This window comes from Pantherophis guttatus, chromosome 1, assembly GCF_059756535.1.
Source record: "Pantherophis guttatus breed Tessera chromosome 1, ASM5975653v1, whole genome shotgun sequence".
NCBI classification, from domain to species: domain Eukaryota; kingdom Metazoa; phylum Chordata; class Lepidosauria; order Squamata; family Colubridae; genus Pantherophis; species Pantherophis guttatus.
This window is the reverse complement of record NC_142063.1, coordinates 252,532,675-252,556,719: the sequence shown is the minus strand read 5'-3', so window position 1 is coordinate 252,556,719 and position 24,045 is coordinate 252,532,675. Positions and strand designations below refer to the sequence as shown.

Genomic DNA, 24,045 nt, shown 5'->3' with positions numbered 1-24,045 from the left:
ACTGTAAGCACCATGGTAGAAAAGATTCTTCCTGGGCCCTGCCAGATGACACACTCTCATAGTTGGGACATAGATTATTTTGCTTCTGCTGAATCTCACAGGACAGGTAGACACTGCTGGGGAGAGATGGCCCCAAGCCATAAAGGCTTAAAAGATATCCATCAGCATTGATACCTTGAATTGCAATGTGTTTCCCCCAAAATAAGACCTGGTCTTATTTTCTTTTGTGCTCCAAAATAAGCACTAGGGCTTATTTTCTGGGGATTTTTGTCCCCCCCCCCCCATGTACTTTAAGAGTACTGGTACATGGGAGGCCCACTTCTGCTTGCTCATGGTGCAGGGGCAGGAGGCCACATGGCGTGCTAGTGCCACCGCTGCAAGGCGGGGGTGGAGCTGCCCTACACACCTGCCTCACGATGGTGGCTCCACCAGCTCCATCCAGCAGGGCCTTGCATGGCCGCCAGCCCTTCTTCTGCTTGCTTATGCAGCCACAACAGAGCAGGAGGCCAAATGATGTAGTGGTGCTGTGGCTGTGAGGTGGTGGAGCTGTCCCATACGCTGTGCACCGGCTTACTTTTCCATGTTCTGAAGCTGGGGTCCATGCCCCGACCCTGCCTTGCCTTACAGCTGCCTCACCAGCACATTGCTTGGCTTCCTGCTCTGTTATGGCTGTGTGAACACAAGCAGAAGTGGGCCAAAGGCCATCTGAGGCCCTGCTGGATGGGGTTGCTGGAGCCACCGCGAGGCGAGGCATGTGTTGGGGCATGGATGGCCTTGCTGTGGGGGCCCTGAGATAAGCCAGTGTGGGGTGCATGTGACAGCTCCATCCCACCGCCTTGCGGCATAAGCAACCAGATGGAATGAGCAGCTGGCCAGCTGCGGAGGCATTTAAGTAGGGCTTATTTGGAGTGGGTGGGTGTTAGGGCTTATTTTCAGGGAAATACATTACAACACTCAATTGTCCTTTATACACATATATTTCATAGCTATGTGTCTCCACTTCTTATTTAAACACACACAAACTGAAGCTACTGCCTATATAGTCTGGCATTTGCAAATAGATGTTCAGATAAACATTGTTTTTGGTGACATACCTGGAAACTTTAGTTCAACTTTCCAGCAGCAGGGTTTTAATGAAATGGGAAAATAATCTACTAAGAAATGGCTTTCACTTATTAGGACGGGTATCTGTATAGCTGAAGTTAAAATCCAACAAATTTTTTAGACTAGGTTGATCCCTCTATCCCACAGCCAGAAGTATCTTCATGCAGAACTCCTTTCTGTGGAAAAGATTAACCCAGTCTGGAGCCAGTCATTCTCCTTCCCCAATCTCTTTCCTTTGTATTCTAAAGTCCCTAAAATATATATACCGCTTAAATAAAAGACATGAAGTTAAGTGACACATTACATTAAGTTCTGGACCCCCTAACAGTTTTATTTAAACAAGGTTGTAAAAATAAAAAAGTAATGAATAGAACTTGGAAATCTATGACCTCCATCAAAAAGTAAAAAAAAAAAAAAAAAGCATCAGTCATACATTAGGACCAAAAGTGAACAAGAGATACCATAATGGTTAATACAGAGCATCTGATTATAAGTATTCAGATGATAGTTGGTACTTCAAAGTACAACAGCACTAGAATATAATGAACTAGTGTGAGTGAACTGTTGATGGTTTGTGTAAATATTTAAACTGCTCTGATTTTGTTGAAGCAATAGAATCTTTTCAAGTCCCCATTAGCTGCTTTCACAAAATTTTTTTAGAAAAGACCCCCCCCCCCAAAAACACAACCTAAATAAATAGTTTGTCTTAAACATATTGGGTTAGTTGTTCAACAATGGCATATCAGTGTCCATTGGCACAGGAGCAAGTTCACACAAATAAAATAATGTAGCTTCACTGGCTTCTGCTTCTGTCAGAGGTTCCAGACGAACAAGTTTACTTTGGGTTGGTTGAGGATCCAAACTACTTTCGAGGAGTTCATCCACTTCTATTGACTTGTCTACAGAAGATGTGGTTTCTTGTGTACCCTCTGTTGCTGTGCTTGGGTTTCCATCAAACAATGCAAGGAGAGGGAAAGCAGTATATTGAATGAGCTGTTTATCTATAGTAGAAGAAAACAAGTCAAACAAAGGCATTATTTTACACAAACAGAAAGACCATTTATGCATTTTTACAAAATGAAAGTGAAAAAAAAAATAGAATTCGTTCAATATGCTGTAGAAGATTACCAGTATGCATTGATTGCATCTTATTCATATCTAAAAAATAATTTCCATAAATTGTGAATACTGCACAAGCAAACAATTTTACAGTATGAAAACTCACCTGTTTTAGGGCTTGAATTAGGCACATTTTGTGAGTCTTCTTGTGGACTATTACTTTTCATCGTTTCAATTCCCTTTGCTTCCACCTGCATAAAAGATGAGATAAAGAAAATGTTATACTACAGAACAGAGCCTATCAAAGTAAAATACAGGTAATAACCATTTGTTCTATGATCAAAGTTACAATGTCACTGGACAAATGGTACTTTCACCTGGAACTTGAAGTTATGGTGTTGCAAGGGCTCTGCGATCACATGATCAAAATCTAGGTGCTTGGTAACCTACCCGCATTTATAACTGCGGAGTGCATTTCAACTTCCCCAAGCCCACCTATTTTCCCCCCATTTCTACCCTTATACCTGCCCTGCACTTCACCGTCCCTGCCTCCCTGTGCTCTGCTGTTCCCAGCTGACCTTTGCCATCTTCCTTCACTGTTGATGAGGTGTGCCGGTCTGGCCCTTTGTGAGGCAGGTGCTGGCCACGTGATGCCTTTTTCCTAAGGCCACATGCAGCCTTCCTGAAGTCACATATAGCCAGCATCTGCCTTGTGATGGGAGGAAGAAGACAGCAAAAGTGAGTTGGGGATGGCAAGGGCAATGCAGTGTAAGGATACATGTGGGCTCTTTGGCCCCTGGTGGCAGCCCCATCTCTTCTCAACCAAGCTGTATTTGTGTTTGGCCATAGCAGTTACTTAGTTGCACACTGCCCTGCTTGCAAGTCACTGACTTGTTGGCTGGAAGCCAGGAGAAAGTTGCAAGGAGGTCCTTGCTTAAAATCCCAGGATTCTCACTTAATGAAGGCCAGGGGATTACCAGAACCACCATAGCTAAGTGATGTCATGTGACATTGTGTTTTATGACTGCATTGCTTAGCGATGGAAATTTCAGTCCCAGTTACTGTAATAAATAGAGGACTACCTGTATTCTGCAGCAGCATTTAAAAATATGTGAGATGCTATCACCAGAACAAACAATATTCAGGTATCAGCAAAACACAATGACAAGCTAATATTTTGCCATGTACCAAGAAGTCATTTTTTGGAATTTTAGAAACCTTTATTTGTATTTCCTCTACATATATGAAAATGAGACTGGGGACATTAATACCATAATATACAAATTGTAATTTTATTCCTACCACATAAGTACTTTACATTAGTATGTGGAAAGCCTATAGTGCACAGATCAGCTTGTTTTGGAAGGTTTGGTCCTGAACCAAAACATACATATTTGGTATATTTTGATACACCCATGCAACAAAATGGAGCTGTTTTAATATGGGCAGAAATGGTTGAAAGGACTGAGGATGGAAAAAGCCAAGTTGTCGGCAGATGGAGAGACAAGGAGAAAAGGAAAGTTATTGGAAGGTTAGGAGATATGGATCAGTCAGTAGAATATGCTGTTGCTTGAAGGGAGGGAAAAGAAAAAAAAAGATCCTGAAAAGATGGGGGAAAGACAGGCTGGTGGGATGTGCACACTTGGGAACAGCTAAGGGAAGGTGCAGGGAAAGGAACTTTGCCCAATTTTCCTATTCAGATTTTGTTTCATCTGAAGCTTGAAACCTCAAACATATTCAAGATTTCAATATTGCCAAACTGGGTCCCCAGAAATTGTTTAACAAAACATCTGGAATACAACATCTTGTTGCAGGTTCAAACCAAAATAATTTCCCCATTTTACGAACATCCCTATTTTGATAGTTCTAAAAGCACTGCTATGAAATTGTAGTACATTCCTATAAGGATATAAACAGGCCGAGTTCAGTACTAGAAAGCATGGCAATTCAAACAAATAGAAAACTAGTCTTAAATTATGACCTTGCCAAAATTCAGACTTTTAAAAATATGAACATGTGATATTTTAACGCATTTCATTGATATGCCAATATAAAACTTACTTTTGTACTACTGATATGACTTGTAGGGTTCATCTGTACAGAACTTGAAAAAAGCTGAACAAAACAAAATGTCACATTTTAAAAAGAAGATTCTAAGATTCTAAATAATAAAGTTGGCTATTTTTAAACTGCACCAATGATTTGTTTGTGAAAATATTGACATTAAAAATATTCTTCAGAAAAATACTCTGAACATTGTTTTTTGTTTTTTTTCCTGAAACTTTATAAAGTTTGCAACTGGCATTAATATAGCACCTTGATGAAATATTTTAAAGGAGAAAACAGTTTTATAAAATTGAAGCAAATATTTACATCCACCAGAAGATCTGGATCTATGCTGAACTGCCGTCCTGACAGCATGGCCTGAAAGTCCTCTAAACTGCAATCAATGCTCTCAAGGTAATCCAGGAGTTCCACCCTGAAGGAAAAAGAATATCCTCTAGTTTTTTTGAGCAGTAACTTGTTCCCTGCTTGTCACTTTGGACTTCTAAAATAAAATCAAGAAAAATACACTCTTCTTTTTCATATAATGTAAAAATTATAGGTGTCTCTGGAGGCTGGGGACAGCAAAAAACGTCACTTCCTGTCCCACCGGGAGTTGGGAAATGGGCTGTTTCAGGCCTTTGGAAAGCCTCCGAGGGAGTGGGAAAGGCTGTTTTTGCCCTTCCCAGATGCATAGAGAGGATCTGGAGCCAGGTGAGAAAGAAAAACATCCTACTGGGCCATCGCGTGCTGGGGGGGGAGGAGGGTTACACGCACAGGGCAGGGCGCATAGAATTATGGGTGTGGGCACGCACGCGCGCGAACCTCCCCCACCCATCTCCTGGCACGTGATGGCTAAAAGGTTAGCCATCACTGTTCTATAGCAAGCATATTGGAATCTCCTGATCGTAACAAGAAAACAGATTATCAGCATATTTAAAACATATGTTCAGTGTAAAATACATGTGCAGTTAAAAGAGGAAGAGAATAAGATGGTGCATACATTTTAAAGTTAAAAATAACGTTAAGAAAGTAACACACGACTCACTTTCCAAGAAGGTTGATATTTTGTGAGATCACTCCATTTTCACTAAGAATAGAATCCATCATAGACACTGGATCTTCTGCTGTTAAAGTCGATTGGTTGTTTAACTGAACAGCACTAGACATTAATGGGTTTCCATGATCAGAAGTAGGACTTATCGGTTCATCATAGGAAATACCAACTGGTTCAGCGTTTGTATTTTCTTGAATTATAGGTGTATATTCATCCTCATTATCATCCTCTACTATTACAATGTCAGGACTGTAGCTGCAATGCAAATGTAAGATTAACAAAAAGAAAGCCTTTCTTTTGTAATTTGGAAGTAAAATTCTGAAATCATTTTCTTCAGCTTTACTCAGACAGCATTTTTGTTTCTGTATTTCCCTTTGAATAATTAGAAGTTCAACACTTTTTGGGGAGGTAAGTGATGGGAGACTAGAGATTTACACAACAGAATCCCACACATTCCACATGCACATTTTCTTAAACTGAATAATATGGCATTTTAAAATAACTAGTGTATATTTGCATAGGCTTTTTAAAAAAAACAAATCACAATCCATTTCACTAAATCCACAAAGTATTTGCAACACTACATTTATTAGGCATTTAGAACTTTTGCTTTTAAACCCTCTCCCCCCCAAAAAAACAGCTGTTCTAAGTTAGCTCTGCAAAGCAAGCCAATTATTAATAATTTTACTATAGTTATTTGCTACTAGTCCTTATGGTAATACAATCTGAATCAGGTCTTGCCAGATCTAAGCACTACTATTTTAATGAAAATATTAGGATTCTGCTAATTTATTTATAGAATTAAAACTGCAGGCATCAATGCAGGATTGCCCAAAATTGCAATTATGTTTATTACACATATAAATGTTTCTTACTTTGAATCTGAAACAGTATCTTCACTAGTTTCCGGAGTAACAGGTGCCTTTTCTTCATCCCCACTATCATCAGTGATGTCATAAATAATAATGTCATCTGACAGTTGGTCTCTTTGCTTTAAACCATCACTCCTGTTATGTGAAACCTGTCCATTTATAAGCTGCAATAACATAATTGCATAATTATTGCATATTATTGCATAAGATAAAACAGGAATAAGGATAGAAATGTCTTCAAAGTGAATAAGAAAATTAAAAGTGCTACATTCAGAATGCATTTGAAATGGATTTACAAATCATTTAATTCCATAGCTATGGAATTAAAACAGGATAATCATTCTTAAATAATTTAAGAGTAATATCTTGACTAAAAGAAGTACAGGCAATCCTCAATTTACAATAGTGATTGCTCAAAGTTACAATGACTCTGAAAAGAGTGACCTATGACCATTTTTCACACTTAGGACCGGTAAGCATCCCCATGGTCACGTGATCAAAATTCAGACACTTGGCAACTGACTCATATTTATCACCGTTACAGTGTCTTGGGGTCATATGATCACCTTTTGATAAGCAAAGTCAATGGGGAAACCAGATTCACTTAACAACTGTGTCACTTAACAACTGCAGTGATTCACTTAACAACTGTCAAGTGGCAAGAAAGGTCATAAATGTCACTGCGTTTTTGTATTTACTAGATACTCTTATTTTTGAACTCTTAAGACTTACCGTAGCTTGCCAAGTTCTTATCAGTAACTGATACTGCGCATGTCCACATTCTTTCACTTTCTTCTATACTTTCTTTGTTCTCCGGCCAGGAGAGGTCCGGCCGGGAAAGCTTTGCCAAGATGTAACTAATTAGATCAGTGAGATGTTTTATTTTCTTTATAACAAATAAATGAGTTTTTTCTTAGAAAATATATCTTTGGGTTTATTTTCTTAAGTATGCTTCAAGGGAAAAGTCTCGATCCACTTCTCTAAAATCAAGGTGCGATTACCCAAAAGCAGAATGGGATTAATTAGCATCCTGACAATAAATTGGGGCAAAACTCACTTATTTTGGGCTCAGTTGTTGTAAACTGGGGATTACCTCTATTATATTGTAACACAGAGGTTCTTACTTGGTTTAGGAGAAAGAAATGACACTTGAACCTAATCTCAACCATCAATGTAGAATATTTCATTATTCAAATGGTGCTTATTAGTAGTTCTCACTTCTGTCCTGGAAACATTAATTTAAGCCTTAATGGGATGATTCTGTCTTTTATCTCTTTATCTCTTCCATTATCCAGATACAATCTTATTTACAACTCACTATACAAGGAGCAGTGTTGACTCTTTCTTCACATCTGAGTGACATTAATTACAAAACTCTAAGAGTGGGATTCCAGTTCAGGGTTAAAACAAGGCTTCAGTCTGTTAATATTCTAAGCCATTAATTTAAGAGGCTCTTCTGAGTTTTCTGCTTTTTGACCTGAAGGTATATTCTGCAATTAATTAAAGTCTATCAATAACTCCATTTTGTAAAGATGGTGCAGTTTTGATTACTGGAATTTAACATTTTACTAGATATAAAACTGTCTTTTTGTTTTTTAAACTACAAAAAAATAATTTTTAACCTAAGAATTTAAGGGTACATTGCAACTCACCAAGAAATTAAAAACCTTAGTTAGGGAAATTGAAATATACCACAAACACAAGAATAATTAACCTCATGAACTTTGTAGTTTTCTTTCTACTGGAACTCAAACTTTTGCACTGCACTGCACTGTATAGTTTGGTTTAATATAAACCATTATTTAATGTTTCTGTAATTGAAGTCATTATAGTTGAAGGAAAGTTGTTATATTCAACAGAGGAAATAAATATAGGTTATTCTCTTAAAAACAAAATAATGGGCACAAACATGGACCAGCCATGTTTACTAAAAAAAATGGAACAGTCCCAGAAAGAAAATGCAATGGGTAGAATAACCGCAAGTTTATTCCAGTGGAAACTATTTCTACTGATAAAACCATGGGATGGTGATGCCCTCTATTTCTGGATCTTAAAAAATGCTCAAGAGAGAGAGTGCTCAAAGTTTAAGGGCTGATTTAAGGGAGAACGTAGAACATCAGGGTAGAAAAAGTACATCTGTGCAAAGTCACTTGCTTTTGCACAATTTTGATTCTGCAGTACAGGTAGTCCTTGACTTACAATCACAACTGCGCCCAAAATTTCTGTTGCTAAGTGACACACTTGTTTAAGTGAGTTTTCCTGCCATATTTGTTAAGTGAATCACTGCAGTTGTTAAGATAGTAACACAGTTGTTGAGTGAATGCGGCTTGCCCGTTGACTTTGCTTGTCAGAAGGTCACAAATATGATGCCATGGGCCCAGAACATTGCAAGTATTGTAAACATGAGTCAGTTGCCAAATGTCTGAATTTTGATCACGTGACCATGAGGATGCTGCAAAGGTCGTAAGTGTGAAAAAACGGTCACGTCCCTTTTTTCAGTGTCATTGTAACTTCAAATGATTACTAAATGAACTGCTAAAAGTTAAGGATTATCTGTAATCTGTAGGTCTACAGCCACAGTGAAAATCATTGCAAGTCTCTGTTTAGAACTGCAATCACTAATCTCCTCATATAAAACAAAACGTCATTTAAACTGCTTTTCACCTATATCTCAAACATCCATATTAAGATAGTTTCCCCAAGGTAGATAACTTTTTACTTTTAAATGTTTTACAATTAACTCACATGATGTTTGTTTTCTGATGAGTCTTTGACTATCTGCTGAAATAAGTTAGACTTTGGAGCCCCATTAGTATTCAGAAGCAATGGGCTAAATCGGGGGAAAAAAAACCGTTAATGCACTTGTAACGTTTACATCTTTTTTTAAAAAAATCTTTTTCCGGAACTTTCAAAAATAAGCTTACCGTTTGCGTTTCAGACTCACAAGCTGATTATTCTGAACGAGAGTAACAATGAACTGCACAATCTGCAGAAAAAAACAGAATGTTTTGTTGCATTTCAATCTCAAACAAAATTACATATCTCTGTTGAAATAAGTCTTAACTAAACAGAATGTGTTAATTTACATTGGAAATTAAGTTTCTTGTGCATAAGAGAACAAATTGTTAACCAAGTTGCACAAAAACAATAGAAGTTAATAATTTCTTTGGCTCTCTTCAGCAAATTATCAAATATAAAAGCCTACATTTCAAGATTTATTCCAACTTTCAGATTGAGGTAACATAGAGTGCTCTACAGCAGTGGTGGAATTCAAATTTTTTTACTACCAGTTCTGTGGGCATGGCTTGGTGGGTGTGGCAGGGGAAGGATACCGTAAAATCTCCATTCCCACCCCATTCCAGGGGAAGGTTACTGTAAAATCCCCATTCCCTCCCAATCAGCTAGGACTTGAGAGGCAGAGAATAGATGGGGGTGGGGCCAGTCAGAGGTGGTATTTACCGGTTCTCTGAACTACTCAAAATTTCTGCCACCGGTTCTCCAGAACTGGTCAGAACCTGCTGAAACCCACCTCTGCTCTACAGCATGAGTACTATCACTTTGGGACCATGTCATTCCTAGATGCTTCAGATGGCTTGGATATGCGAGAGTAGCTGGTTCAGGAAGCTGTCAACACCTCTGTGGTTCCTTAATATCTCTAAAGAGATGTTGATGCACTCACTTCTGAAGAAACTTTCCCTAAAGTAAGCAATATTAGGCAACTATTGTCCTGTTTCTAATCTTCCCCTTTGAGGAAAGTTGTTGAGAAGATAATGTGATTCCAGATGCAGATGCTCTAGATTGAACAGATTATATGGATCTTTTTGATCAATCCTAGAAATAAACAAAACAAATCTGGTTGTTTTAATAGATGACCTTTGACAGAACTGTCTTGATCCTCCTTGATCTCTTAGGAACTTTCTAGATTGCCTACTATGGTTGAGGATTCAAGATACTGTTTTACAGTGGTTCCACACCTTCCAAAACAAACAGTTCCTGTCAATGGCAATGGGGGAGAAAAGGCTGGTTCCATGGATGTTCCCTTGTCAGCTTCTACACAAATTAAATCTCTTTCCCCTGTTGTTTGACATGTATATGAGGCTGCTGGGAAAGGTTTCCAGATAGTCTGAGTGAGATATATTTTGCCCCTTAGAGCAAGCAAGGAACGTTCTTTTCCATTTTCATTATAGTTTTTAAAAAGTTATCTGTATTAGTATAATATATTTTCTTAGTAACATCAACATTCACAAATAAAGCACTTCCATTAGTAACTTGAGCTAGGGTTTCTGCAATGAGCACAACTGATGGATAGCCAATACAAAAGCATTTGAAATAATTCTTACATTACAATGTAGCCTAAAGCATCAAGTATTATATAAAAGGATTTCTGCAGAAGTAATAAGATTTTCCACATATATTCCATACCTGCCCTGATTTATTCTAGAGATTCTGATTTTGGAGAAACTTTTACTCCCCAATTGCTGTCAGGAAAAATTATTTAATCTACCAATTTGTATTATATTCACTAAAGCCATTTTCTTTTCCTTCATATAAATTATATATAAAAATGAATCTTAGAAAAATTACCTTTCGAATAACTTGTTGCTGCTGTAGATGTTTTGCTCTCAATTCTGCTACCTCTCGCCAAAGAGATTCATTTTCTCTGTTTCAAGATATTCATAGTTAGTGCAAAAATTAAAATGTTTGCATGTATGTTATTATTAGATCACATATTACAGAATATTAGAAATATATTCTGAAAAACAATATTAATAATAATATGACACAGATAATTTCTTCTATTGGTATGAGATATATAATTTTTAAGGTTAAAGTAGAAATTTTCATGTTAAAATGTTGGTGTTAAAAGGCCAGTTTTCCCAATTTGGATAAAAAATAAAGTTACATCACATTGACTAACATGTATTTTACCTCTTAAGTGCAGAAAGCCTGGATTCAATGGTTTCTTGTTTAATTTGAACCTTCTGAGCACTGCTTATAATTTTAGACAGATCTTCTTGGCGAATTTTATTTTCTTCAGGCTTCGAGGAAGAAACCTGTAAAAAAATAATTCCAGATATAAATGAGTAATAATATACAAGTTGATAGTAGCTTGAAATAGGTCTTCTGTGATAACAGAAACTGAAAATTGTTTTGGAAATGAATTCCAAAATACTATGATGCCTGTGAGATATGCATACTATAGGTGAATTTCAGCAAAAGGTGTTCAAAGATTTATAAACATTTTCACTAACCTTTCTTTTAATATGTTCCAGTAAGTCTTCCCGTCCTTGTTTGAAATAGAGATGTTGGAACTCAACAGGACCATCTCTTTCCAATTTAACAATACCAGAATCCACATGGACCACTTTACGGAAACCATCTAAAAAATTATATCCACAATGCAAAAATCAATGGGAATATTCAAAGGCCTCATTCAACAAAGTGAAGATTTCCATACTTACAGAATTATCAAAACTGCAATTCTTGTGTAAACAGTTTCACTAATGCACAACTGTCTTTTATTATCAGCAAAATCCATTTTGTTAATTTCTACAGAAGCCATATATCGTGCTTTCCTGAAAATAAGACCCTGTCTTATATTTTTTTGAACCCCAAAATAAGCGCTTGGCCTTATTTTTGAGGCCATCTTATTATTTTGGGGCACGTGGAGCAAGATGGGGCTCCTCTTGACAACTTACCTGATTTCCAGCTCTGTCTCCCTAACCCTAACCAGGGGAAATGGCAGGGACAGGCTGTGCATGCGGTTAAATATTTTCAAAGAGGGCTTATTTTCGGGGAAGGCTTATTTTAGCGCATGCGCTCAAAAGCCCAATTGGGCTTATTATCCAGGGAGGTCTTATTTTCGGGGAAACAGGGTATATAAAACAAAAATCAAAATAGGAAGCAATGCCTGATCACTTAGTTCCCCTTCTAGCTTCACAGATATTGCTGTATTTCTGGGAAGTACAGGGCAATTGCATATGCAACAGTTTAGTTACTATACTGCTTGATATGTACAAAAAATACTATAAAAGTACAGTACACCACTTCTTCTGGATCTGAGCCAGATAGTTTAAATCTGGAAGCAAAACAAAGAAAAACACCAGATCTTAAATAGTGCTAGGCTACAGAAACATATGTTCTAAATATGTTTAACAAATAAATGTTATTATCCTAATATAGTATAAAACTGTATTTTTCTAAGAAACTGCACTGATATGTTTACTACCATGGATTTCATTTGAAATTTTAGCCAACCAGAACTTTCTCCCCAAAGAATTTCTCTCAGCAAACTAATACCCATGAAAAGAGAACAGAAATTATTTTAATCAATTCCCATTTGCTCCATGCCAAAGTATGCCATAACCTTCTAGAATAGATTTTTAAAGATTTTGGGGTACAAAAGATTGCAAGGATAGAGAGAAGTCAGCAGAAACTGCCTCCTTTCCAAGTCAAGCAATGGGAATGCTCCACTGTATCAACATTTTCCCTTGTTGGAAAGTATTCTTCCAACTTGCAGGAAGACTACAATGAATTCAAGCCATAATGTATAAACAAGATTTCCTTCCCAAAATTGGGAGATAAATTACAACTGAGCAAAACCTAACCTTTCCAGGTGATACTTATATCAATATCATAGAATTTTATTTTCAATAGACTTGTGAAAGAATAGTTCTGCTAACTGCTGCTTAAGGACATGTTACAAAAAATCAAGTTTTTTTATAATCCTGAAGCTATAATATTCAATAATGACACAAAGAAGAAAACCCTTCATGGGTTTTAGTGTTTCAGAGGACCCAGAACACTGGACATTGAAAATTTCAGTAAATGCAATTCCTAAAATTATAGCAACTATATTCCTTAGAAAATTGTTTATGTTCATGATCAAAATTGAATCTGAATGACTGACAGAATGTACTAGTGTAAAACAAAAAAAATGAACCTACTTCAAGATTAATAGTATATAAATGTTCTATATTTTAAGTATAGATCTAAATATATAATAGTGGATATTACTAAAAAAAATCCTCACACATATTTAGCTGCCTCACAAAGCTTGCCATGTTGTTGTGCTTGAAGTACTTTGGAAGAATCTCTTTGGCAAACCTTTGTTCATCCAAAACGAGGAAACTCTGGCCATTCTGAAATTAAAAAGTCACACACAATTATGATCAGAATTTACATAAAATGAAAAACATTTTCATATATATTTGAAACTAACTTCTCACTGAAGCATTCTTTAATGCAAATATAACCTCTAATTTAAAAATATAAAGTTAATATCAAAATTATAAGAACTTTCACTGAAAATGGTAATGATTATGAACAAGATTAACACAGAATCTTGAAGAGCAAATCATGAATATATTAATGGCAATAATTCAGATCAAATTACAGGACAGTTTAATATTATGCTTGACCATAAGAACTGTCTAATAAGTGAATTTTGGTTACAGGTTATTTGGTTGGATCTAAAATGCATACTTTTTATTACTTCTACTTTTAAGAGCCATGGTGGTGCAGTGGTTAGAATGCAGTATTGCAGGCTAACACACTGCCAGGAGTTCGATTCTCACCAGCCCAAGGTTGACTCAACCTTCCATCCTTCTGAGGTTGGTAAAATGAGGACCCAGATTGTTGGGGGCAATATGCTGATTGTAAACCGCTTAGAGAGGGCTGTAAAACACTATGAAGCACTTATAATATATAAGTCTAAATATTATTTAGTTTGGAATGGGAGAATAAAAAAGATATAGACAATCTAAGCAAAAGTGCAATCTAATTAATAGGCTAAGATTAACAAAAGAGCAAATTGATTAAGAACCCAGAGGATGCAATAGAAAATTATCCACTAGAACAGCAGGTTAAGAAATCAGACTAAATTAACTTGTGGACTAGAAAGCAGAATGTGAGGAAACATTGGGTAAAAGAAGTAGTAAGAAATGAGGAGACAAAATCATTGCAAGGCTCAGACATACTTTTTGGTATAAAAAGACTGAAGAAAAGAAAAAAGAAAAAGGAGGTAGGAGACCTTGCACATCAAGCACTATAGTCAGACTGGGCCCTTAATAGATACTGCCATAGCTTGGCATATGTGACATAAACATATTATTTTAATTACTATTTTAAAATAGTAGCTGTAGTATCTCTAATATATTGAGCCACAGTGGTGCAGTGGTTAGAGTGCAGTATTATAGGCTACTTCTGCTTCCTGCCGGCTGCCTGCAATTTGGCAGTTCAAATCTCATCAGGCTTAAGGTTGATTCAGCTTTCCATCCTTCCAAGGTGGGCAATGTAAGGACCCAAATTGTAGGGGACAATTTGCTGACTCTGTAAAACCGCTTAGAAAGGGCTGTAAAGTGGTATGTAAGTCTAAGTGCTATATTACCAGATATCATTTTTTACACAGATTTTATTATGTGTATGTGAACCAGTTTTGTGTAGTGGTTAAAGTACTAGATTAGAAAGTAGAAGATGGAGTTCTAGTCCTGACTTACACATAAAGATAGTTGGGTGACCTTGGATCACTCAGGCTCTCTCAGCTATAGGAAGAAGCAGGCAATGGCAAACCAATCGCAAAGTCTTGCCAAGTACATTGTAGGGACATGTTCAGGCTGTCAGAAGTCAACACTAGCTTTAAGGCACTCTGCCCCCAAAAGTGTGCATAGTATTTTAAAATGTTTAAATAGTTTCATATACTATCACAATTAGGACTGGAATCTCAGTCACTGAGTGAAGCAGTTGCTAAGCAAGATGTCATGTGACTACTTTGTTCAACCACCACAATCCTGGCAATCATGGTTGTGATTAAGCGGTCTTGTGGATCACACAGAATCGTAGGTAAGGAGAATGAGTTGCGGGGGGGCGCGGGGGGGCAGGGGGGGGCTTCACTCAGGAGCTGAAAATCCTCCCTGCCAAAATCCTAGCAGCATTTTCAGCCCTGAGCAGAGATACTCCTCCACATTCTATGATGGGCCTCCACCATCAACCACCTGAGATCCACTGCCCCTTTTTCCTTATCACACTGCATCTCCATTCTCTTGCTTAGATTTCAGCTTTCATTCATATTTGGGGGTGGCTGAAAGGGAACTCCTTCAGGAGGGTGCAGGAATGGAGCTCAAATCTTCAGGGTTTGAGCTCCATTTTGGCACCCTGCTGGAGTTCAGTTTCTTTCTGTGTGAGGGAAAGAACTTGTCCAGTAAGATGCAGGAATACAGCCCAAATATTCAAGTTCTGACCTTTGTTTCTGGATCCTGCCAAAGGACATTAGCTACAGTCAATGGAAAGCAGAGAACACTTTCAGCAGGGTGCAGAAATGAAGCAAAATCTTTAGGATTCGAGCTGTTTCTGTACCTCATCAAAGGAGTTCAGCTTCCCTTGGCAGGCAGCTCTTTCAGCCACCCTCCAGAGACAGGACGCAGTTCTCTCAGCAAGAAGCAGCAGCTTGCAACTTTCCCTGCCAGCTTCCCCTCTGACTTTCTTGATAAATTGGCAAAGATTGCAAACAGTTATCACTACAATCATGGGGTTCTTCACAACCCCCTTGTAAGCGCGAGTAGATTGCCAAATACCAGATTGTGATCCTGTGACCACAGGCATAGTGGTGCAATGTTTTGTGATGGCTGAAGTGCTTTACAGGCTATAAAGCATCATTACATAAATTACATAAATATTACATAAATATTATATTATTTCCAAAGCTGTTATAATTCTGTACTGATATTAAATGGTCATAGGTTGAGAACCTGCCTGTACATTAACTAAATTCTTATAAGACGCTTATAATGTAACTGAATATTATGTATATAATTCAAATAACAAACCAAACATTATGGCTTTCCCAAATTAACCCAACTTATCATATACTAAAAATAAAAAGGCACATGCAAGTGGACATGGCATAAAGACAATGTAAACTATGAATGTCTCCTAGGATCTGCTCAATGTTTGCTTTAGTCATCCAAAGAGTATGTATGAAAATTGATCGCCCTAGTTTCCAATTTCTCTGTTGCAACCTGTACAGAATCAAAAATAATCTTAAAAGTAATAAAACAAATACTATTCCCTGTTCCAGCAGAAATAGTAAGTGGTATAAAGATAACTTCATTATTTTTTTCTTATATTATATTCCTCTGAGAAAAAAACAACTTTGAAGTCATAACAAGGAAACAGATTTCTTACAACAGTTACACCATCTGTCCATCTCCAAATAGAAATATTTGGCACAAGAACAGATGTGGTTGTAAATTCTTTCACCCTTAATATCTAAGAATTTTTTTGTAAGCAGTTTCCTCAGAATAAAAGAGTAACTTAACTGTTACAGTGTATTCTCTGTAACATTTTGAAACCAAATACTGATCTATGGAGCAATTCTCTCTCCTCGTACTATATTAGGCTATCTTTGCACTATTTCCATGTATTAAATCAGATTCAAGACCAAGGACATTCATATGCTTAGAATAGAATAGAATAGAATAGAATAGAATAGAATAGAATAGGCCAAGTGTGATTGGACACACAAGAAAGTGATTGGACACAAAAGAGCCTGGATAGCTCTGCAGACAAGGCACTGTAATTTAACACCAGCTGTCTGCAATTAAAGTAAGTTCGAATCTTGCCAGGCTCAAGGTTGACTCAGCCTTCCATCCTTTCTAAGGTAGGTAAATTGAGGACCCAGTTTGTGGGGGCAATAAGCTGACTTTGTATAAAATATACAAAAGTATGAAGGCTATTGCTTAACGCACTGTAAGCCGCCCTGAGTCTCCGGAGAAGGGCGGCATATAAATCAAATTAAAAAAAAATGTCTTGGTGCATATGCTCTCATCTCAGTGTACATAAAAAGACAAGATACATTCATCAAGAATCATAAGGTACAACACAATGATAGTCATAGGGTACAAATAAGCAATCAAATCATATTAGGAAACAGTTAATATAAATTGTAAGGATATAAGCAACAAAGTTACAGTCATATAGTGATTAGTGGAAGGAGATGAGTGATAGGAATGATGAGATGATTAATAGTAGTGCTGATTTAGTAAATAATAAATATGTACAGGGAAATCTACTGAAATAAGCCATATTAATGACATTTGAATCTACTGATATTATACAATATCATGTACATGGAGCTGATGAAGTTATGTTTACTAATAGGTAAGTGATAGTATTATTACCCCAAACTGTGACAAACAGAAAAGCAGTTTGACTACCTACAATCAGTTAATAACTAAACCCTAATTGGATTTGCTTGTGTTTTTCTTTCCATTATATTTGAACTCAACCACTGTAATTTATGGGATTTAAATTACTCTGACCATGTTTTATTTAGAGTAAGAAAATGTATGAATGTACATTGACTCTTGCTGGAATAAAGCAAAATAGGAAGTCAGGACTCTTCTGCTGATATTCCTGATAATTTCTGAATCTATTTAAATGTTAATAGTCAACAGATCAGAGCTAAGATAGTTAACAATAAAAAGAACAGATAGACCATGAAAACAATACATAAATACAACAGAACAGTGACCTAAGTATTATTCTAAACAACACTCCTTTAGTAAATTGCTTCCTATTTCTAACAGCCACCGACAGAAACTTAGCTACCAAGAATAAATTTTGAAATTTTATCTTCCAGCAAATATTTAATAAGTGGATCTTTCTGAATGTGCAGTCAATACAGTTATAACCAGTCAATGGTGGGCTCCAGTTTTAAATCTGCAAAAGAATGTGGGGCAGAAACACCACTTCCTGTTTACTACAGGGACAAAGCCTCAAACACAAACATTTTTCTTGCAAAAAGCTTGAGGCAAGTACATTCAGAAAAACTTTCAAATAAAATGCCAAACTTGACTTGCTGAACAAGAAAAAAAATAACATAATCTGAGACAGCCTGAAGAGATTTATGGAAAATGCAGAATTATATCCAGCTTGAGAAAGAACCGGTGACAGCCTAATATAAAAGTGAGTTCTTCCAGTTACCAGAGACACATTTGAAAGTTTGTAGCCAGCCATAGGGAGATAGAGCAATTACTGCATTCTGGGACTAGCCTAAAGATCCTGAAGAAGACCATTTCCTCAGGTGCATGAGCCAGGAGGCTAGCTGGGCAGGTCCAGCTGGTAGTGTGGCTTTTATTTTTGAGATTATTATTTACCTCAAGTGTCAGGCAGCCACATCAATTATTTAAATAAGTAGCTCAGCCAGAGGTTCAGGGCATAGAATCAGTATGAACATTAAATTGATGAGTGCATTTCAACATCCTCTTTTGTGTACAAAATTAACACTATGGAGAAGGCACCATATACACAAAGTCAAGACTTTTCCAGGCACATTCCCTTAGGCGCAGGAACAGCTTGATTTCGAGCAGAGATGTCAAGAGGGATGCTCGACTAGCTAACAGGTATCAGCTTCCTCACCCAGGGCTAATCGGGCATGTTTCGGGGTTCCCACTAGCGGCACCAACGGATCTCTCTCTCTCCACTTCTGCATACACCCCAGAGACGTGCCCCCGCCCCAACCATGCCGGTCTCGGTCCAGGCCCTTCTGCAATGTTATTTTCCCATCTCGGAGGATCCCTCGGCGGCCTTGCGGTCCGCCATGTGACAGTCGAGGCCTCCCGACGGGAAGGACGAGAGTGAGACACGGGCCCGGGGAAACGACCGATACGGGGGCGGGAGGTGACAGGATCCGAGGCCCCTCGGTGATCTCGGGACAAACCTTCACCCGAGGAAAAAACCGTGACTCACGCCGGATCACGCCCCCTTCCTCGTATACCGCCTCCTGCCGGGCCTTTTGTCCCGCCCGGGGGGGGGGGGGAGCCGTACGGGCGAGAGGGAGCCTGACCGCGAAATCAAGGCTCCAGGGCGGCAGTCGGGAGGAAAAGAGAAAGGCCGGTCCCCCGCCCCCCGCCCCTTTTCGCGGCTGGCCTCTCTCGAGAACGCCTACCTGGCTCCAGGTGATGAGCTGGTTACTGGGCGCGTCGCCCACCAGAGCCCAAAGTTTACTTAGAAAGGCCGGGACTGCCGTTGCGGCTGCGGCGGCAGCGGCGCCCGTACTGGCCGCCGACATGACCGGCTGCTGCTGCTGCTTCATGACGGCTCGGCGGAGGGTGGGGGGGGGGTAGGTGGGTGGGGTAAGAGCGGAGGCAATCCGAACCGGCGTCCTTCCTCCTCACGGCGGTAGCAGCGGCGGCGGCGGCGCCGATCGTTCCTTGAACTGGCGCGCCTGCGCAGGCTCGCGAGACACGCGCGAGGCCGGGGAGCCGCTTCTTCACCCTGCCTTTTACATAACGGGACCACGTGCGCGGCCCTCGCGAACCACAACAGCCAGAAGCCTCGGCTGCCATTGGATGAGGGGCTCGCGGGCTCGCCATTGGCTTGGCCGCGGCGGGACACGGAAATTTCCACCGACTGGAATGCAAAAGAGCGACCCGAGGCAGCCAATGAGGGAAGCGTTCGCCTAATAAGAATGAAAGAGCCGCGCGCGCGTCAGGTGAAAAGAAGGAGGGGGGTGGGGAGGAGTTTGCCTAATGCTGGAGTTGCGGAGGGAGAGTTACCATAGCAACAGAGGGACAGCAACCACAGCAACCTTGGAGAAAACACATCGGCGCTTAATTGAAGATTAACTTTCACTCCGCTGTTCCTCTGTTTACACGTCCAGTCCTATACTCCTCTAATCCGCAGGAACTAAATGGGACCGACTCAGCCTTTGTCTGTAAAACTCAATTAGGAGTGAAGTGTCAGCAGTGAAATATTTAACTTTATTCCTAGGGAACTCATGTATTTTATATGAGATCTGGTACAGTAGTTGTATTCGTGCTTTTAGTGAAGTATGATCCTGAATAAATCTTAGTTCATTGTTATGAAGACCAGCAGAAAAGAGTTGAGGAGGACAAAAATAAGATACCCAGATCTGAAGTTAGGATGGAACATTACTTGGATCTGGCAGACACACAACTGATTGTTTCCAGATACGTTTTGGAAATAAACCTAAAAGTTGCTCATATTAGATCAGTGGCTACAGTTTGCTTGGGCCTGATGTACGAGTTGTAGTAATACTCATCCAGTTTATTTAACTTAGATTTTTATTGCATTCAGGGCCATTGAGTTATCCCATTAGAAGCAATTCACTGCCAGAAAGAATGATTAATCAGCTAAGAGCTAGTCAATAATCTTAATTAAAATATTTAAATTAGGCCTTGATTTTTTTCCCTCTGTCATGCCTTCTATTTTTATGTGTAGTCATTTTTATTGCTGCTCGGAGCACACACACCTGCTTTTAACCTCAATGCCAAACTGACAAAACTATGGCTCATGATGTTGTAGTACAAGTTGAACTGTGAAGCAGATCACTACAAAATGAAGAGCAGGATCTCTTGTGTCAGGCCTGGAAGCTATCTTTTGCATTGGGCCTTCAGGGCTGCCACATTTAATGCTGTGGGAAACTGGGAGTGGGGATTGTATGGAGCAAGGGTGATATATAATCATAATAACATTCCTTTCTCAGAGAGGCAAGGACATCTTGCCCTGCACCTGGAGGGGTGTGATTGGGAGGCATTTCCAATTGGGATGGTGCTTTGATTAGACCATGTGATGGACATGTGGGTGCTGGGCAGGGACTTGGACTTTCCTTTGGGTGGGGAAAACCTGGAAGTTTTCAGATTTGTGTTTTCCCAGATGTGCCAATATGACATCTCTAATAAAGTGGAACTTTGAGGAACTTCAAGCCTCGGAGTCTTCTTTTGTTGGGGGTGTTACTTGGAACTCTGACACTCTGAACGAATCATATAAAGGCAGTATTATATATTGGATGAAATTGCTCCAGAATTGATTCTACCATGCTTCATGGTGAATCCTAAGAACTGGAGGCTAAAACATGATGAATGGTTGCAGGAACTGGGCATGGCTAGCCCAGTGAAGAGAAGGACCAGGGAAAACATGATAGCAGTTCTCCAATATTTGAGGGGCTGTCACACAGAGGAGGGGGCTCAAGCTATTTTCTAAAGCACCTGAAGGACAGACAAGGAATAATGGATGGAAACTAAACAAGGAGAGGTTCAACCTGGAAATAAGGAGAAATTTTCTGATAGGACAATTAACCAACAGCTAGCTTGTCTTCAGAAGTGGTGGGAGCTTCATCCGTGGAAGTTTTCAAAGAGAGACTGGACTGCCATCTTCCAGAAATGCTGTAGCGTCTCCTGCTTGGGAGGGGGGTTGGACTAGATGACCTACAAGGTCCCTTCCAACTGTTAAATCTGAATAGTGAAAAATATTTTTATCTGAATTAGTTTGGGGAATTGAAATAAAACTCTTGTAACAAAATCTAGTTTTGTGTACCTCTTATTCTTATTTAAGTATTAAATGCATAAAAATAAACTTCCTTTTTTTATACTTAAAACAGTAATTAGGGCAAAGAAATGATGTCGAGTTGGCCATGCCCACCTAGTCACATGACCACCTAGTCACGCCCATGCAGTCACATGGCCACCTAGCCACGCCCACATAACTTCTTGTTAAACTATTTGAATCCCACGACTGCTACAGCATATGCATGTTCTTCCCCTTTCCCCTAAAAAAACCATTAAAAAACTAATCAAACTAATAGAAAAACTTTTCAAAAGATTTTTCCTTTTGTTTTGGTTTTTGTTTGGTTTTTGTTAGCTTTGCTTCTGTGCCTTGATGTTAATCTTTGGGATTCATTTAAATCTGAAAATATTTCTATGCACGTTAGGTTGATTCATAATCTTTATGTTTATTCTGTGGATGTTTTTAAACTTCAGGGTATGTTTAAATACTAGTTTGTGATTTGTAGATCTAGCAATATCACCGTAATGGAAGGGAATGGCACTGGGAATTCAGGAGACATTTTCAAGCAATGTCATCTTCAGCATTCTTTTCTGGGGCTACCCTAACAGACTTGTACATGTTTTATTTCTATCAGATGCTTGTGGGTACTTTACTGGAATTTATTCATCTCAACTCTAGGTGGTCAGCTGCCCAAAACCACCCATGTGCTTCTGCTTCACCATTAAACCATCTTTCCAATCAGCCTCCATGTTTCCAGTGTCTTTTTCCCGGCTTGGAACTGAACCAGATGGATATTTCTTCCAGCAATTCCAAAGACTAACTTCTACAATAAGAAATGTATTACTAGAGAGAATGCTAGAATAATTTGTTATCAGCTGTGAGTATGCTTTAATTTGTTAAAGTTTCAGTGTTTCTGAAAACTCTTCAATATATTTTTCTCAGGTAGCTGTGCAGGCAGTTCCAGAGGCAAATCCCCCCCCTTCTCTTAGCCGAAAAAGAATAACAAAAGATGTTAGTATATAGCGTGAATAAAAAAACTAAGCATAGATCTTTACTCAAATTGCATCTTGTTAGCTGAAAAGTCAGTTCAATCAACAGTTTATTTGAACACAGCAGAGAGGCAGAACAACACAATGAAAGGGTGGATTTAAGTCATCCTGTGAAACATTGTCCCTCAAAGGCTGGTCTTTTTATTCTTCCAGTTCTTCTGATTGCTCAGGTTTCACAACCTCCCAAAATTCTGGGTAAAACTTAGAGAAACCTACCTAGAGAAAGGCAGAGTTCCGTAAATCACCAAATTGTAATGTAAAGTGTAGAAAGATGAATAAAGATACCTGAGTCCCCTTTTCCATAGGCATATATGTATGTACGTGTGCGTAGAATTCTGGCTCAATCAGCTATATCCCCAGATCAAGATCAGCAAAGGCAGGCATTTTCTTATTTATTTTGCATTTGACAGACTACTGCAAAGAGCAAGTCACTTTTATTGAGGAGATTACTCTGATGAGGAGCTAGTGATTCTATAAAAACTAACATTATCTTTTTGTTGTTGTTAAAGCAGGAACCCTTTACTTCTTTACTTAAAGTTGCAAAAGTGGTCCTTGTTCTTTACTTTTAGTCTATATTTAAAAAAATTTTTTTTAGATAGATAGATAGATAGTCACAGAAGTGAATACATCCCCTCACATTTTGTAAATATTTAAGTATATCTTTTCATGTGACAACACTGAAGAAATAACACTTGGGTACAATGTAAAGTAGTGAGTATACAGCTTGTATAACAGTATAAATGTGCTGTCCCTTCAAAATAACACAACACACAGCCATTAATGTCTAAACTGCTGGCAACAAAAGTGAGTACACCCGTAAGTGATAATGTCCAAATGGGGCCATTTTCCATCCCTGGTGTCATGTGACGTGTTAGTGTTACAAGGTCTCAGGTGTGAAGGGGGAGCAGGTATGTTAAATCTGGTGTTATCGCTTTCACTCTCTCATACTGGTCACTGGACGTTCAACATGGCACCTCATGGCAATGAACTCTCTGAGGATCTGAAAAAAACCAATTGTTGTTCTATATAAAGATGGCTTAGGCTATAAAAAGATTGCCAAGACTCTGAAACTGAGCTGCAGCCCAGTGGCCAAGACATACAGCAGTTTAACAGGACAGGTTCCACTCAGAACAGGCCTCGCCATGGTCAACCAAAGAAGTTGAGTGCCCGTGCTCAGCGTCATATCCAGAGGTTGGTTTTGGGAAATAGATGTATGAGTGCTGCCAGCATTGCTGCAGAGATTGAAGGGGTGAGGGGTCAGCCTGTCAATACTCAGACCATATGCCACATGCTGCATCAGATTGATCTGCAGAAGTGGTGGGTTGCTACCGTTCACACCGGATTGGGCAAACTAGTAGCGGTGGCGGGGGGAGGCTCCGCCCACCCGCCCGGATGCTTCTTTGCATGTGCAGAAGTGCTGCGCATGCGAGTACGCGTGCACGCATGAGCAAACTGGTAGCGATGGGATTTGAAACCCACCCCTGGTCTGCAGGGCTGTCGTCCCAGAAGGAACCTCTTCTAAAGTTGATGCACAAGAAAGCCCACAAACAGTTTG

The 24,045-nt window shown here is 39.0% G+C and overlaps 1 protein-coding gene across 3 annotated transcripts; it reads right to left on the bottom strand.

Annotated features, from left to right (window-relative positions):
- Positions 1 to 1,409: 1,409 nt before the first annotated feature.
- On the bottom strand, positions 1,410 to 19,566 carry HSF2 (heat shock transcription factor 2). Of its 3 annotated transcripts, none has more exons than XM_034418707.2 (13): positions 19,082 to 19,566; positions 13,169 to 13,277; positions 11,388 to 11,515; positions 11,065 to 11,189; positions 10,720 to 10,795; positions 9,060 to 9,121; positions 8,881 to 8,965; positions 6,139 to 6,299; positions 5,255 to 5,518; positions 4,537 to 4,642; positions 4,225 to 4,278; positions 2,330 to 2,414; positions 1,410 to 2,105 (listed from the first exon to the last, which is right to left on the bottom strand). In XM_034418707.2, the coding sequence occupies exons 1-13, from the start codon at positions 19,226 to 19,228 to the stop codon at positions 1,825 to 1,827; spliced, it is 1,683 nt and encodes a 560-aa protein (XP_034274598.2). In that variant the 5' UTR covers positions 19,229 to 19,566; the 3' UTR covers positions 1,410 to 1,824. The 3 variants fall into 3 exon arrangements, with proteins under 3 accessions (XP_034274598.2, XP_087738832.1, XP_034274599.2); XM_087882706.1 differs by lacking the exon at positions 19,082 to 19,566 and adding an exon at positions 18,883 to 19,069; XM_034418708.2 differs by lacking the exon at positions 4,225 to 4,278 and having other exon boundaries at positions 19,082 to 19,482.
- Between the last annotated feature and the right edge of the window lie 4,479 nt (positions 19,567 to 24,045).